This window comes from Falco peregrinus, chromosome 1, assembly GCF_023634155.1.
Source record: "Falco peregrinus isolate bFalPer1 chromosome 1, bFalPer1.pri, whole genome shotgun sequence".
NCBI classification, from domain to species: Eukaryota; Metazoa; Chordata; class Aves; order Falconiformes; family Falconidae; genus Falco; species Falco peregrinus.
Window position 1 is genome coordinate 81213072 of NC_073721.1, and position 17725 is coordinate 81230796.

Here is a 17725-nt window from a genome sequence, read left to right on the forward strand (position 1 = left end):
GTGTTATCTGACTACAGACTATAATGTACTGTTCTGCTTCCCTGGCTTGCTAAGGGGTGTGTGGGTGTGTGTAGTGGTGGGAAATACAACCCAAGTGGACTGCTGTGGTATCAAGCACTCCACCTTCACCAGAAAAGGATACATCCATTAAAGCAATCATGCTGCGGCAGGATTCCAGTTCAAATCCTTCTGTCTTTAGGTCTTTATCTGAAATAAATTATCCCAGGTGAAAACCAATCATGCATGTCAGCAAGCGCTTCTTCCTCTTAGGTGTAACTGTACTCAAAGTTGAAGCCAAACCTACTTCCTTCATATAGTAACAAGGGAGCAGTAGAGGAATCTGAAAAGACTCTTAAGTAATGGTTATTGCTGGTGAATTAGAGATTACTTTTCTTGACCTGTTATACACAGTAAAAACTTCTGGAAAACTCTTAACTTCCTTGTAATTAAGCAAGCCCAGGGTCTGTAGGCTGAAGTTTGCTAAAAAGGGGAAAGGTCTGCCTCTCCATTAGATTTTTATCTTTTTTAAAGGGCTTTTGCAGACTGCTAGAAATACTGTATTATCCTGTGTGGTGCTTCCAACAAACATTTGCTCATTTCTGTGTTATCAGTACTTGATCACCTGTAGAGAGCATCTCTATGAAAAGGTCAGCTTGCTAAAGTCTTGGATGCAAAGTCTATGGAAGTATAACTGAAATTTGTGAGTTTGAAACCATAAATAATTTTTGGAGTGCAGCTTGGGAGTGGAAGGTTACATTATATCACAGATTTCTTTTTCCAGGGTTACTGAAAAACATGCTTAAACTCACGTTTTTTTACAACATTGTTGAGAACATTCCTGAGTTCTTCAGCATTGATCTCCATGTCCTGGTGGGAAATGTGTTGAGAATACCATTAATTACAGCATTCCTTATTAAGCAGTTTATTTTATGAATGAATATGCTACACGTATGAAGTCTTTGGTCACTTTTCAGTCTGGCATATACATGCTTCAAACGAGAGAGCATTCTAGTTCATGTAAACATTCACCCACATCTTTCTTGAGACTGCAAGATCAGTCTAAAGTTACCATACATTATTAAAGTACAACTACAAGAACGACCAGTAATCTCAAGCCACTTTGCAAACCAAAAAGCAAAATGTGAAAATCCCTGTAACCTATTTGCAGCCTCTTGACTTACACAGTTCTTTGATATGTTTTACTTTTAACTTCCCTCATTAGGCATGTACTGGAAAGCATTGCATTTCTAACTTGTTTATACATGCTATGCAAAATAGCATCTTGTAGTAGTGATAGAAGTAAAAGCCTGAATTTAAATAAGGCTCCCTCATATACAATGGGAATAGCTTATATGTACATATGAGGATAGCTGTATATTTAATTGGATTTTGATTTGGTTTTGCTTAGCTTCAAGTCTCAAAGGAAATTTGATGGAAGGAAATTCAAAGTAAATTTTAAAATTCAGTGTTTTGAATCCATGAAGCAGTTGACTTAGGTGCTGTTGTCGCTAGGCTGCTTTGATGGCAGAGACAGGGATCAGTCGCATACTCACATCCCCAGCAATCTGTCGGAAAATATTCCTGAACTGGTTTTCCTCTTCACTACTCTCACGAGCTTTTGCTGAAGGACGCTGAAAAGAGACAAGCAAAGAAGAGGGATATCCCCTTAGCTCAGCAGGGAAGGGAAGGGGCCTGGATGTCTCACTTGCCCTTACGTAAGGGAACCTCTTTGTGAATCTAGAGATCTTTGGTGGGATGGGTTGTCCTCCTGTTCCTTTCACCTTTTTTTGGTTAAATGTGTTCCTTGGCAAAACTGCTGAGTAGTTAACTTCATCCCATTGCTCTCCTTTCTCTTGGAAGGAGCTAAATGATTACTTTCACTGACAGATATTTATCTTTTAATTTTTTTGTTTCAAAACATTGCAAAGGAGAAGTTGGAGCAGAAGAGGCCTATCTGCTCCATAGCCGCCCTGTAGGCTTTGAATTGCCCAGAGAGACTTGGGCTTGAGAGTTCTTTGTAATGTGGGAGGCCCCTTGCTGGAGAGAAGCAGCACAGGAGACAGGAAAGCAAAAGTGAAGCTTTCTCAGACACATGCAAAGAGCAAGCCTGAACTCTGAGGCTGGTACTGAAAAAGGAAACCATAGTTTATTACAGGAATTGTGTGTAACAAAGTAAAATTAATTTCGTAAGTTAGTTCTTATTTTCATTTGAGAAAAGTTAAGGTTGGTTCACGCTTCACCACCTGCACGCTTTGGCAGTCATGTAGCAGAAAAGCACACTCCCTGCAATCAGACACTCCAGCCATGCCTCTAGATGCCCCAAGCCTGGATGCAGGCTGGCTGTTGCATCTTGTGTCCCTCACCCACCCGCTGGCAGAAACTGAATTTTGCTACGCTGCTTTCCTCCTTTCTGGTAGTGAGAGAAAAGAGGAGGGATGCAGTAGCTCCTGGGTTTACTCATCCTTTTCTCCTCTGCCAAACAGGAACTGGTATAGGGATGCGTAATTTGTAATGGGGAGAGGCTGTGATCATTGCCAGAAGCTCCTGAAACCCCTTGAGTGCAATTTATGCATGTGCCCTGTGTAAAGCGGGTACCATGTAAGGGGCTGAGCAAGAGTGGATTGAACTGTGTTGCTCGTGGTGAAGGGATCTCTCACAGCTGGGATCCTTGTATGAGAGAGCAACCAGGAAATGTTTTCAATGGACTAAATCCTCCAGCACAGGTGTTAAATAACTGAAGGGGTAGTCTCTGTTCGCTCATGCTCATTAGATCCACATAAACCAGATGCAAGTTATGGTAAGATTTGATGAAAAGCTGTTAAGTATCTTAGGACACTTCTTTGCCCCATTCCTGTGCTCTACCCAGCCACTTTCATGTTAGTGAGACCAAGCCCTATTTTCCCCTTTGCCACTTGCTGCAGAAACCTTTTTCTCATCTAGATTGGTTTTTTCACCATCTTTGCCAGCATCTTCATCTGCTGTCAGCTCCTTATTGCTGTTTGCTCTGTCAGAAACAAAGATGATAGGCTAGAAGAAGAAGGAAGAAAGCAAAAGAAAAATGGAAATTACACAAGAAATATTGGGATGTGACACAAGAAATATTTGGTGACAACCAGTTAGTGGTAAAGCACATGCAGCAACAGCTCCTGTCCTCGAGAATGTGACCAGGGAAGTTAGAGCTGGGAATAAAAGAAAAAAACAGACAGAGGAATTTCTGAAGTTACTGCTCTCCTCATGCTAAAACAGCTGCAAAAGCCTTTTTGCAAAATAGTGCAATCTGTTTCTAGCTTTCCTTCTCAGAAAGCAAGTAACCATTAACTGTTTAAATGGGTTGTGTGGTCTCCCCATCATCACCACCCCTGCAAAATAAGCCTCACAGATTATCAATTCTCAGTTAAACTGATGAACTTGACCCTTTCTACGACGGACAGTAGCACTGAAAAAACCCAGGATTGGAATCCTACACAGAAAGGGACTATTTGTGTAGGAGCCTGTTAGTTATGCAAAGCATATGTGCTTTCTCTGTATTAATTCTTGAAGCAGTCAGCTGTAAGGAGCCACATGCAATTGTTCTGTTTTAGTGCATTTAAAACAGGGAAAGCTGCTACAAGATGCGAATCTGTTACCATAGAGTATGAATTGCAGGCAGCCTGTGTGGAGATTGAAACGTCTAATTACATTTTCAAGGTCCTAAATGTGTCGTGTACAATCAAAAGGAGAATCTTGGACTTTGGTGAGGAAAGAGGAAATGTAGCTACTCCTCAGGAAAGAGGAGTTAGCTGCATTAGGCAATAGAAAGCAAATGTGAGGGCACGTGTCTGGAGAAGGGGTGCTTTTCACCGAATGCTGTGTCAGGGTGCTTGTGAAGGGGCCGGAAGGAAGGGCAGTTTGAGCAACCCAGAGGATCAAGCTTATAAAGCTAAAAAGTTTCTGTTACCCTTTTGCCCCCCCCCCCCCGCCCCTTGAGTGAGAGGGGTATATGATGCTAATGCTATTTCATTACAATGTAGCGTAGAAAGATAAAATCTTTGCTGCCTGCAAATGACCTCTTACCCTGTGCACTTCATTAACGAGGTCAGTTTCCAGATGAACAGAAATCACAATAACAAGGAACTCTGCTTCTGCTGCATGCATTGCGCATGCTCTTTGCCTTGCTGGCACTCAGCACATTGCACAAGTACTCACCTTGCCCTTTTTCTTCTTCTGTACAAAAAGAGACAATTATTATTTTTTTAAATGTGTCTTTAAATAGAATTACAGTTTTTACCTAGATTATGCAGAGCTAACGACAGGGGTTTTTTTTCTATTGCCCTTTCTGACATTTATTTTTCTTGTTCCTATATTCATACTTTTTTCCCCCATTTCCTGTATTCACAATTTTCAAATCTCAAAAAATTAGGGAAAATGCTCCCACCAAGAAATTGCATGCTGAAGGACAGAAACTGCAGAAACTATAGCAAAACAGTGTCCCATCTCATCTGGGGCTTTGTCTGCTTGAGTAAAATTTCTGTTGTATATTTACCCCTGACTATTCCTTTTCTTTTTCCCCACCTGTCAATGCACTGGAAATTGGGCTTCTCTGCCCACACATCAATGCTATCTGAAGTGGCAATGAAATTCCATCAGATCTGGACAGATACTTTGTTAGCACAACAGTAAATGAAAGGGGAACACTTCTGAGCAAGGTTTGATGAGCTCAACTCTGTGCAAGAGCATTTCCTCTGATTTCCTCCTTCCCCACCCCCAACTAATTACGCTGTATATAATCTAGTATATTCCCACAAAGATGTATAAAACCCCAGGATAAAGTTAGAGCTTGTCATGGATGCTAGCTGGAACAGAGTATCATTAAGATCCCTTTCCAGAAAGCATGTACTTCGAAATAAAGCACTTCTGCACTTTTTTTTTTTTTTTTTATTAGGTGCAATGCCAATTTCTCACGCGAAATATCTTGGAGCACAATTAGGTCTCCCCTAGTAAATGAATAATCTCACTGATGAGGCAAAGGCAGTACTTAGCATCCAGCTGCTTTATGTCAGGAGCAGATTTCAAACCTGGTAAAAGATTTTGGTCTGACCAAATCAGCAAATAGTGTATATAAAGTGTTAATAGAAGTATCTTGATGAGAAAAAAAGTGGGAATTTATGCTCCAGGAGCTGCCACGTGGCTGCAAAATGGTTTTCTGCTGTAGGTTTCCCTAGATGTGATGCTCCTCCTCTCCCTACTCCTGTTCATGTATGGAAGAGGCTCAGGACGGTACTTACCGATGGACGTTCTGCCTCAATCATATTTTCAGCCTCCCTAGAAGAAAGCAGAAAGTAAATAAATCAGGAAAGTGACTGTTACCAACGTTGCTTGTTTCTGTAGCTGATTTGTAAGCAGCCACTTGAACCTTCCAAACAGCCAGCGGTGTGGGCTGGCTTCCAAGCAGTACAGCTGCAGGCTCCAGATGAAGCTTTTTCCCAGTTTGAGCTGAGCATCCCAAGTACCACTTCCAGAAGGGCTTACTCCTCTAAAGAGCCTAGATAACACTGACAGCTGGGACTAAACCAGGAGCTGTTTGGCTTAAGTAGAGTCACACTAGCTGCTGGGAGCTAGTTGAAGAGCAGGATAGAAAAGAACTACCTACTTCTGTGTTTCATTCATGACTGAAATTAGATCTGCTTCAACGATCTGTCTGGCCAAAATTTCAGCCAGTGGCATATAGCAAAAAACCCCCAAAGAGGTTCACTTTCATTATTAAAAATGGCTAATGGTATGTTTACAAAGGATGTTCTGCAAGTAGTAAGCTTCTCCGAAGACAATTCAAAGCAGGATCTTGTTAGACTATACGGGAAGTCCTGGGAAATGAGTTTGCAGCTTGGAGTTTCTAGTGAGGTTAAGAAAATTACAAGCAGGGTGTATGGAGCAAACTGGAAACATGACTTTAGCAGACTGGCAAGCTCACCTCCACCTTTATGGCCAGATAAATGAATCTGCAACTTACTCTGAAAGACTTCTTTTCTCTGAGAAGACCCTCAGGATGAATTCTCCCTCCTGATGGGGTTCATATGTTGACGGGATGATGACATACTCATTGGGTGGTAACCGGAAGCGCTCGGAGATTTCTCGCATGTTTATATAGGTTTTACTTCTAGCTTTGGAGGCATTGTAGAGGAAAAAGTCCTTTTGCAGGTGGTGCTTAGTACCATGCATCTGCAGAACAAATAAGTCAATTTGTCTTCAAGGAAGTCTTACCCATTCCCCAGGTGGCTTGTTACGCGGGCAGTACATAGTTGGGACAGAAACCACAAATGAAGCAGCAGCTTAGCAAGCAGGGAGCTGTCAAGGGATGGTACCTGGTAACAGATACGGAGTCTGTCACCTTTAAGTAGCTACTGGCTGGGTCTAGTTGGCTTCTGAGGGCTGCCTCAGGACCCACCTGCAGAGCATTGGCTGACCTCTGCTGTGTGGGCACTTTTATCTGGCTGTTTTGTTAGATGTTAAGTTGTGTGTAACCAAAGTTCATCTACTTTCCTTGGAGGGTGGCATGGCAAGGTATGGTATATGCAAGCTCCTGCATGCATTGTGGTAAGGTGAAGGTGTTTGCAGTGGGAACGTGCCCTTGCCTGGATGAACCATGGATTCTGTATCTGCTGAAGAAACATGGTACATTGCATTGGTTCACATACGAACATTAAGTCAAGAATTGTGGGCTAAGAACGCTTGCAGGCTGTTTTCTGCAGAAATAACCACCTGTAAAATAGTCAGCAAGGACAACATTCAGACTGTTATCTTCATGTTTTCCAGGTAACATTGCCTTCAGGTGAGATTGTTTGCAAAACTTGTGACACCTAAGATTCACAGCTGGCAGGCTCAGAAAACCTTTAAATCTGTGTACTTATAATACATTTTCTTCAATGGTTGAAAATACCATTGATTTTCCAAACAAATTCTAATGCTAATGAGGAAACTCTGTGGCTGCAGGATATGGTCCACTGGCATTATTTGCAGGAGGAAATGGAAGTGGTTTAGGGTGGTTCTGCATGGGGTGGAAAGGCAAAGTGCTTGCTGACACCGCTTCCTGCAGCACAGGCTCACTGACCAGCCCTGCAAGCCATGGCTGGGTCTCATACCGGCTAGAAAAGAAGGACTGAGGAAAAGGTGCAAGTGAAAATCAGGTGTGGGTGAGAAGGAACTGAAAATTGCTGGCGAAGTGTTACAAATAAACACTCGAAGTAGGAAGGTTAGCAGTTTCACGTCTGTTACATCCCTGAAAACAAACTTGACCGGGCGGTTTCCTGCTGACTTACAGACAGGCACAACAGTAACACTAGCTGTGAGCATACACCGAGATGTCAGGCTGCCTCCGCTCTGTTCATACCTCTTTGGGCACCTGGGGGAGAAACGGAGAAGAAACAGTCATAGCCGCTGGGCAAGTCCACTTGTTTGTAGATCACACACAAGAGTGTTCACATAGATTTCTGGGGACACAGCCAGTAATTAAACTGCCCCGAGTTTAATTAATTAAAAATTAATTTTAAAATAAATAATTAATTTCTCTCGTCTTTTCTAGATTTCTTGGGATCTACATGAGATCCACTAAGGTCTGAACTAAATATGTGCAAGGGACAGGGTAAATTGACTTCTTCATGAAGTTGATAGCAGGGACAGAGGTTAATTGCTACGTATGCATTATGGATGTCTGTTTCCTTTTTTACACTATTCTGCCAATGAAATGCTTAGTTTCAGCAAGCATGAACGGGAGATTGGAGAATATATGGGGAAGAATATGTTAAAACCTGGCATTAAGTCACTATAAAAGCCTAAAAAGTTTGTTACTTATAGATGGAGTAAAGCCTGAGGTTACTAGAGTTTGAATGCTTACAAAGCCTTGAATTTCCTTCCTCTCCTCCATTTTCCCTGACTTCCTCACAAAGTAAAAATTGCAGTTGATGTAATCAGGCTGAATGATTCAGTGACTCTCCTGGTGAATGCATACTGTCAGGATTTGCAACCACGGTGCAAAGAACAAAGTCTAAAGCTGGTACCTCATAGATGGCAAAGCCAATCGTGTACAGGTTGGCTCCCAGCTTGCGTTCTTTCCTCCTATTTTTCTGCATCAGTGCGACGAGGAAGCTGCAGACAACCTCTTCATCCTCAGGATCATCATCTTCCTCCAGGAGCTTCAAGCGATACTGGGGATTGGTCCAAAATGTATCTGTGAAATCCCAACGACAACCCAAAGCAAACACATAAAGCTTCAGTTTTCTAATGATACTCATTACCAAAGAGAACTTTTATGTTCCCTGCCTGTGGGTCCTGAGGGAAAGGTTAAAACTGGGCTAATGCATGTATTTCTTTTTTAACATGTTATGGATTTTACATAGTTCTAACAAAACTGCACAGCAAAGGAGGATATAAAATGAAGAACTGACATCTGACAAACTTCCAAAACACCTAAAACTATCAGAAAGTGGATTTCCCAAGTGAAATCTGTTAGTGTGTAACCGTTGCACTGTGAAGTATTAGAACGATTATTTTCTAATATAGTTAGATATTAGAAAATAATTATCATTAGATAATAGAAAAATTAGAATGATTTATCTTTGCCAGGCCTGCCTTTTGCACTTGTGAAGTGCTGTCACAAACATAGAAGATTACCAGCCACAAATTCACGTACCTTATCCACTGGGGAAGCAAGGCTTTCCCTATGGCTGAGCCCTGATCAGGCTGTGGTATGACAGCCCGTGGGATCTAACACAGACCCCATCAAAGAGGCTGTATCTCTCAAGACCCATTGCTTACCTGGATAATTGCGGCAGCCTCCAGCTGAGCAGCCTCTCACCCAGCGCCCTTCGTTGACTGACACAGTCCAGGTCTGGAGTTTATCGGCTTCCAGAGTATCAGGCGTGAGGTTACAGATCTCAAGTTTTGTGAAGTGCCTCATGAAATCTTCAAATGCTATCCTGGAGGAATTGAGGGGAAACTGAACCCGGATGGATTTACGTGGTGGGTGGTTGTCTGAAAGATCCTGGTGAGGTGGCAGAGGGTGACCAATGATGCTGGCACTGTTAGGGCAAGTTTGCAGTGGGAGTACCATGATTTTCTGATGCATTTGGCCCACTGGTTGGCCAGTTAATGTGGGTGCAGCTCCAAATTGGGGGAATCTGAGCTGAGAGAATGGTACATAGGAAGGGTGATGGAGAGCTTGTGGAAGTGTGGCATAATTAGGACTGTGCTGGTGGTACTTAGTAAACCCTGGTGGGAGAATGAGTGGATTGCAGAGTAGGACTTATTTAGAATATGAAGGGAAACAGGGATTACTGCAATAGTTTTAGCAGATTTAGGTAGTGCAGTGTGATTCATTTTTGCTATGGTTGTGTATCTCCTAGAGAAGCACAGCTTTTTAACTGATATTCTCACCAGAACTCGCCATCCTCGACGATCTTGTGCTGCAGGCGGATTTTCTCTTCTTCATTAATGAAGTTCCACTCCTCTGACCTTCAAAGGAGTTAACAAGTTAGATTATGATTTGCAATTCAGTTTTCATGAAGATTTCTACTCTTTACTGTAAGCCTTGTAGAGTAGAAATTCAAGAGTCATCTTGCTACATCCATATAATATTTTCTTTGTGAGTCTTGCAACCGTTTGTTGTTCTCAATGCTACCCTCCTCTCCACATGCCCAGATTAAAGAAGCAATTGCCCTCCTTCTCCCCTTCAGACTTCCTCTTAGCAGCTCTCAGAAATCTGAACTGAGTTCATTTTATTAGTTTGAAGAAAAGAAGTGTTTGCAGACTTATTGCTGGAGTAGCTGTTGAAATTCCTTTCTGTAAGACCTAATGAGAAGCTTTATCCAAATTTGCTATGTACTGACATCTTGCTTCATCCAGTTCTCTTATAACTTAACAGATCTTTCCACTGTCACATCTTGTTCTGAAAATGGACATTGCTGAACTTTCTAGACAGTAAAATCAGATTGAGTGTGCCACTAGAATGGTCTGTCTCTGAATTTTCATTGATTGAAGCCCCTCAACATCTTTTTTAGGTACTCTTTATAGTTTCAGCTAAGTGCTCAGCTATGATCGCCTTCAGAGTGCATGTGTCAAAATGACAGCAAAGACAAATCAGATACCTCATCATTAAATGTTAGGGTCATGCCATGCACAAGCTGCATAAGGGCAAATAAAGTTGCATATTTTTTTTCCCCCAAATCACATGGAGTGCTGTTTTACTCACTTGTCACTCCAAGGTCCGTTCCATTCCACCTGCCCCCAGGGGTTTCTCAGCCTTACCAGACGTATTTTTTCCCCTTTAAATGTTGTCTAATTGAAAAAGAACAAGAATAGACTGAGAGTAGCTTCAAGAGGAAGCATTCTGCCTGTCAAATCACTGATACCAGCCCCTCCAGTGATGGTGCTTTCCTGGGCCATCACCCAGCCTGACCTGCTTGGGGTGAGTCGGGGAAGGCTGTAAGACCAGGAGGTGGCTGGATGTGGCCACCTTTGCCCAAGTGGTGGAATATCCATCTCCCCAGAAAGCCAAAACTTGGATAGGTTTAGTTCCCCATGAGGCTTTCATTTCTTTAAATAGTAATTTTATTTCCTTAGCTTATAGTTTGTTTTGCTTTTTTTTCCCTGCTCATAGGTTTGCTGACATGCATGGTACTAGGCCATGTAGACCACGGTTCCCCATAGCTGGAGGAAAGGGCCTGTACGTACCTCTTCCACGGCTGTGACAGAGTAGGCATGGCCTTTGACAAGCCCACAAGACATCCGGGTTTCGTACTGCATTGGCACTATGGTCTGTTGAACACAACATAAAAACTCATAAGAGTCATGCAAAGCTCAGCCAGGTGCTCTAAAGCAGGTATTGCCACCCAGGGCTTTTGGAGGGACAGTGACACCGTTCAGGTGACAGATTTTTTTATCTTGTCCTCTTCTTTGCATTTGCCAAGGTGGCCAAGCTTCATGCCCACAGAATTAACGTTGTTGGTATCATAAAGGAGTGAAGCATGAACTAAAAAAGGAAAAAGTTAATAATATCAGTTGGAAAGGACATTTTGTGATTTGTTTTTTCCCTTTGTGTAGGTCACTGCTTTGTGCACTTATAACATGCTAGTATATAGCATGCTTAATCAAAATAATCAAATTTTGTATTAGTGGGACTACTCAGCCATTTCTGGGGTAGTATGTTCTTGTCTGGCTTGGTAAGGCTATTGCATATTAACTGGAAACATCAGAGCAGATCAACACTTAGAAGAATGTTTTCATCTTTACACACGGCTGCTATCTTATCACAATGACATTAAAACACCCTATTTAATATATTGTCCCTACTAACTTACACTATTTTTCAAAAAAATTAATTTCCTGTGGAAATATACATTTTATTCCATTTTTTTTTTTTTAAAATCATGAATGAATCTTTTTCCAGCTGACATTCAGGACAGGCATAGCTTTCTTCAGCAATGTATTGCTCAAGTGCAAATACACTTGCTGTCTTGGTAATCAACTATTAGTGTGCCTGAGGATTTTTTTTTTTTAATTTGCAAATCTCAGAATACTATTTATCTCTGAGATAAAGAGTCGAGAGCAAGATGGCAGGTGCACACAGTCCTCTGTACTTGTAAGAGAAACACTGAGATCAGTGGGATGGGAGGGCTCTGACAGTGTGTGGGGACCATGGACCCCTCCTTCATTATGTCTGTCACCAAAAGGTGACTGCAAAGCCCTGCCAGTAAACCTGCCATCCCTTCTTGACACATCTGAGGGCATGAGAAAGGCAGAGCTGGAAACGGAGAATTACTAGTCACACAGGTACATTCTGAGCTTGCACAGGGAGGATTCCACCCACATACATCCTGGCTGTTTCCTTTCTGCTCCTCTTTCTTTCTTTCGTTTTTTTTTTTTTTCCTTGCTCCTGTTTCCATACTTTTTGTGCCTAGAACCTCATATCTATTTCCTTTTTTCTTCATTTCTACTCACATTGTTGCCATCATTACTTACCAGAACCCCTTTCTGTCTTTTCTGTTTAAGAACATTAACTTCTGCTGGTGCTCTGGACAACTTCTCAGAAGCGCTTCTGAAGCCTGCACTATCTGCCTCTTTTCATAGAGAGTCATGATTTTTTTCTCTGGTAATGGCTCAGAATGTGTAATAACCAGAAGCACAATGGCTATGGGGACAGCAACTGTAGAAAGAGTTTTGCAACCTTCGTTCAGTGGACAGGCACTGGGGAAGAAATTCCCCCCAAAACATGGGTGATTTGGGCAGCTGTGCTTGCAAAATGAGACAGTCACACTCAGCTTTCCTGAAGAATTACACCATTTCAATCTTTTAGGAAGACTAAATACGAATGTTGAAAGAGGAAAAATCAACTATTTCTGCTGCAAATACAGAAGACAGTTTGCACAACCAAAAGTTTCAGATGATGTAATTGTGGAGGCTTTTTGTTTGCTTTGTCCCTCTCTAAAGTGTATGTAAGTGTATACAGCGGACATAATTTCATTGTCACGGAAATGCAGCTCCCTAAAGGGCAAGGTGTCACAGCTGCCTGATGGGGAGAAGGAGAAAGCAATGTGTCCCTCTACAGATTTGAAAGTTTTTAGGTTTACCTGTTTGGAATTTTTCTTAAATGGTTTTAACATCCCTCTCTTTATTTTCCTAGATACTTAGGTATGTTGGAGTTACTGTGTATTTCACTACACATATAAAATTCTACATGTTTTTTCTTTTCCTTGTTAGGTGGTTTAAATGAGGATCTTAATGGCAGTAATCTAAAAGGAGCATCCTGAGAGCAGACTCCCTTCCATTTGTGGGCAGAGCTCATAGCACTCTGTCTCAAAATAAGTCACCAAGTACTTTTGTGCCCGGAGTGAGAGCCATGCAGAGTTTGCTTTTTCTTTCTTTCACATTCCCCACATGCTCAGGGATCTTGTTCTGCTCTAATATTTTAATGTTCTTGTTTTCTCCACCCTTTGCAAGCGAGGGACTTGATAAAATCCACTAATCATTTCCTGTTCTGGAAATTATAAGCTCGTCCCACAAGCCAACAGCCCTTTGCCTCAGTGTCAGCAAAGCACTCCAGTATCAGTCACTGTGTCTGAAAGCACAGAAGTCTTTTAACATATGTCAAATAGCATCCATAAGAACAGGTCTTTAGTGTTGGGATAATTCAGTGAAGCCAAATAATGATTCAAAAGCATAGGTGATACGTTTCGCTAACTGTTTGTAAATAAAAACACTGTGAAGTCAACCACTTCTGGAGATATACGAACCCAGGCTGGCCTCTCATCTGTCCCATGGTAGTCTATAGTGGAGTGAGTCATCTGCGCATTTTCTAGATTCTTCACCATTCGAGCAATCAGTTCCCCAATGTTGCTTCGAGGAGCTGATCCATAGGAAAAGCCTAGGTTATCCTGGTACAGACAACAGGAGAGAAGTATCATGCAGAGAGATGAGGCAGGGAGAGGGAAAAGAAATGATACAAGAAAGATGAGTGGTAAAAGATAGCCTAGACAATTTCTCTTCTCTCTCATTATGTCCCTACTTATCTACAGTGGCTGATAGCACTGGTTGTTCTCTTGCCTTTACTGCAATGTCATGCTCTATAATGCTTATCAAAATTATTTTTTTTACTTTTAAATTTACAATGATAAATTAAGACAATCTGAGGCTGTGTTGGCAATCAAAGGGTTAATTTCCTAATTGTTTGCACACTTAGCATCTTTGACATGACAATTTGTGTCTTAACAGATTTGCAGCACCCCCATACTAACCTCATTTTACTGGGTGAGGGCACTGAGGGCTGGGGGTGCTGGTTTTGCTGATTGCATCCTTTCTCTCCACCTCCATGCTTCTGTTCATTTCCTTTTTCATGCTTGCTGTTTGCTAATGGGTGGTGTCTAGTGGAGATTACTTGATCTCCTAGGAATGGATGTTCACTACGTGGACTAAACCAAGCAGTTGCAAAAGGTGGCATGTATTTGATTATGGACGGAGGGGTCACTCTCCTGTACCATTTCTTATGGCTCATCTGCAAAGTTCATGTGGACTCACATCAATGGAGCTGGCCATGAGAGATCCTCTGTCAATGGCATGTTTCATGATTTTATAGATATCTCTAGGGGCATCCTTTATGTCATAGAACTCTGTGACTCCTCCGGTGAAGTCCTCCATGGCTTCGGTGGTGTTGCCTCCTTTCAAAGCTTCGTATGATCCATGAAGTCTTGGAAAGAGAAAAGAAAAAGATCCTCTTGTACACAGATAAAGATACCTGCCTATATATTTATATCTATCTTGTGTGTTTATAAACATAGATGTGTAAAACCGCATACTAAACACCCCCCACCCCCAACCCATCTGTTTGGTAACCCACAAAATAAAAGTTTCAAAATATGCCACCTGCACACACCAAACAAACAAACAAAAAGAAGACATACTGACAATGAAATGTAGACCTCTGAATGAGTAGCAACCCCCCCCTAGAAAATATGCTTTATCCCATCCCCAGTTCTGAGGCATGAGAATGTATGGGAAAAGCAGTGGTATGTTCAGAGCCTCTCTACATGCTCGTTGTAAGTCTTGTGCACAGCGGTTTAACCACCTCCCCAGCCGAAGTTTTGGCAGGGAGCCTGACATGGTCCAGCCGGTCATTTTACTTTGCATAGGCCTTTTCCAGGAGGGCGCTCCAGAACTCATTACGCTGGGAGGACTTCGTAAAGACCAGCTGGTTGTTGTATGTGGGTAAGCAGTCATCGACGACGACGTCCACCCAGTCTCCGTAGCGCCAGAACTGAATAAAGGCAAACAGAAAAAAAACCTCGGTTGTCTTGGTGCAGGCAGGGGAAGCTGGCTGAAAAGCCAGGCTGAGAAAGGAGAAATGTGTAAATTAACTTCTTAACGTGGCAAAAAGTGATGGCTATCGGGAGGGAGGCAGCCATACTGAATTCCCCTGGGCAATGCCTGCGGGACAGTGAGAGGTGTCTTATGAGAGCCAAGGGAAATGTGGGAAGCAGTCAATCTTTCCTGAATTAGCGGTTCTTCAATAACTTGTTTTTGACAGACCAGCTGCTTGTGGGTCTAAAAATAGATGCTCTTCCCAACTGCCCACGTGTCTGTGCTGGCCATAGTGCCGCATCTGAGCAGCGAGGCAGGACCAGGCACCTGTTGCTATCCCTTATGTGCAGGACGTAGCGATCTGCAAATGCTTCCTTGGTGGGTTAATGCTCCCTAATTGCTTGTACGGGCTGGCCCTTCTGTGACTGCCCTCTTGGAAGAGTTTGGGGTGAGGCAATTCAGTCCCTCTTCCTTCTCCATTGCGGCTCATGCTTCCAAAGGGCAGAGAAGCAAGAGGGAAGAGCATGCTGAGAGCTGAGCTCTCTCTCGGGTAAATACATTCCCTTCCTGCTAGATGAAGGGACTCACCTGGAAGTGAAAGATGCCAGCATAGTTTTGTATAAAGGACTGGTCATGAGGTATGACTCTACAGAGTAGTTTTTTATTCAGTGTCAGGCAAGCAATGGCAGCCAGGAACCAGCAGTCACCTGCAAAGGAGCAAAAGCAGCAGACAAAATGAAGGGATAGAACAACTACAATCAAAGGGAAAACGTGAGATACTGCAAAGTGACACATTAATTTTCAGTAATGCATGCTGTCGCCTTTCAGGAGAGGGCTCTTCTCCATGTGTTCTGCAGTACTTTAGCACTTTATTTGTGCTCTGGCAATGCTTGTTGGCATCATTCATGGCTAGGTACACAGCTGTTAAATAGATGATGTTCCCTGTACTTTAGGAAAAAACCTAAAATCTGATGAACTCTGTTCCATGTGAATGCCCATCTGACTTCCTGCATTAGTTATCCTTCCAAGCTGTCCATTAGGACAGAGACCAGCTGAAAGAGGGCTCTTTCACAGGTGGAGCTCTGCACAGCTGAGTTTCAGTGTCTCAGTTTTCATTTTCTGCTCTCAAGATAAACCACTCTCCCAATCATTATTCTGTGGGGCCTCTTTCCTGCTTCATTGCTCTGATGCTTTTTCCTCTTTTTGAATCTGTCTCTGCACTGTTGTAAACACTGTCCCCTTTAGTGCTTTTCAGTTCCTCCTTCAGACACTTGCACAAGTTTGCTGCCTCTGTGGGAGCCTGGGGAACGTGGCTTTCTCCTATAGTACTTCTGTGTTCAGCAAATGTTGCCTCAACTCTTAATTAAGACCTCCTAGCTGCTACTTTAAGAGAGATTATAGGGTAAGCTTGCCTGGGCAGTGTGAATGAGTGGGGTGAGAGAATTACACAAGGCAGTGAAAACTAAACCTGATTGCAGGAAGTTGTAAAATAAATTGGTGAAACTGGTGGAATGATAAAACATATAGAAATACATATATGTATATATATTGGAAAGCCAACGCTATACATATGGCAGTACCTCCTAAGTTACCTATTTCCCATTAGTAAGGATGTGGGGGCCACGGTGACCAGGAGTTTTCTAAACTATCAATATTCATCAGAAGTCAAAAAAGGTAAACCATGTTATGAGTAGTTGGGAAAGGAATAGAAGACAGAAGAGAAAATATGCATGTAAATTCATTGTGCCCACACCTTGGCAACTGTGAGTCACCTCAAAAAGAAAGGCAGTTTAAATAAATTAAAAAAAAAAAACAAACCAGAAAAAGTACTGGGATGGTGATGAGGACAGTCAGAAGCACAGAACAGCAATTAAATGAAAAGATTAACTCAAATTAGGATCTATTAGCTTAGGAAAAATATCACAGGAGAAGTTATAAAACCATGAAAGACGTGGGGAAGCTGAGTGGGGAACGACTTTACGAAGCAGTGCAGGTGAGCACTGTGTAGACAGCTGTTGCAGAGGCATCACTTGTACCTAAGTAGTGGCCCTCTATATCAAAGTATCTTTGACCATCTGAGATTAAGGCCTTCAATATAGAGGTTGTCCTTGAGTACAAGGCACACTTAGCTGGAGGCGTTCAGAAGCTCCTGTATGGAAATAACAGGTCTAAATACCTGAAAAAATACAACAGTAGCTGATTAGATTTTTCTTTCAGTCAAATAACTCCTCTTTATCTCTTATGCTTGTCTTAACTAATTTTGTCTCTTCTGAAAGCCTAAACAGTGTTTTATAATGCACTTATGATATTAGTTCATTGAAAGCAAACCACCCTGTAAAGTATCTTGTCTTCAAGTTCTTCCCTAGATTGTTACTAGGCTGATATCGATGATCCGCTATAGAGAGAAGGAATTGCTAGATGTGTAGTGGTATGCTGAGACAGAGGATTTCAAATATCACCTTGGAAGCAAAAGAAAATTGAGAGCTAAACTATGATGTAGACTATAAAAAGTGCAGAGTTGAAATAGGAGTTTCATACCTAATTCTCCTTGGCAGATATCTGTTCTGTTGGCTCCACCAATAATAAACCGTGGATTCTCACAGATTTCCTGCAAAATATAAACGGATGTATCAGAGGAAAAGCATGCATTACAATACCTGTTTGCCAGAGGAATAAAGGCTGTGTTAGGACAGTGTTCTCCATAGGATATTTTGTGGGTATCAAAATGTCTGACAGAGTTTTCAGCTGCAGAGTTTCACTATGAAAATGTTTTGGAATATGGATGTTCCAGACTTCAGCCGGAGTTTTCTCCATGTATCTACAGGGTCTAATAGCCAGCCTGGGGGGCTCCCTCTGCACAGGGTGCAAACACTGCATCAAAATGAGAAGAATAGGGTAAAATATT

At 42.1% G+C, this 17725-nt stretch overlaps 1 protein-coding gene across 7 annotated transcripts in view; it reads right to left on the reverse strand.

Annotated features, from left to right (window-relative positions):
• The window catches only part of CAPN3 (calpain 3), a 31574-nt gene that overhangs the window by 5322 nt on the left and 8527 nt on the right, over window positions 1-17725 (reverse strand). For 2 of the 7 annotated variants that reach the window (XM_027795783.2, XM_055816695.1), the window contains exons 2-18: window positions 17359-17428; window positions 15409-15527; window positions 14643-14776; window positions 14041-14209; window positions 13260-13400; window positions 10702-10785; window positions 10220-10305; window positions 9406-9483; window positions 8788-8948; window positions 8031-8200; window positions 7364-7375; window positions 5987-6195; window positions 5265-5301; window positions 4186-4203; window positions 1554-1631; window positions 810-867; window positions 143-207 (exon numbers count right to left, since the gene is read on the reverse strand). In XM_027795783.2, the coding sequence (XP_027651584.1) occupies window positions 143-207; window positions 810-867; window positions 1554-1631; window positions 4186-4203; window positions 5265-5301; window positions 5987-6195; window positions 7364-7375; window positions 8031-8200; window positions 8788-8948; window positions 9406-9483; window positions 10220-10305; window positions 10702-10785; window positions 13260-13400; window positions 14041-14209; window positions 14643-14776; window positions 15409-15527; window positions 17359-17428 (1689 nt within the window). The other 5 variants (XM_027795789.2, XM_027795788.2, XM_027795784.2 and 2 more) reach the window with 5 other exon arrangements.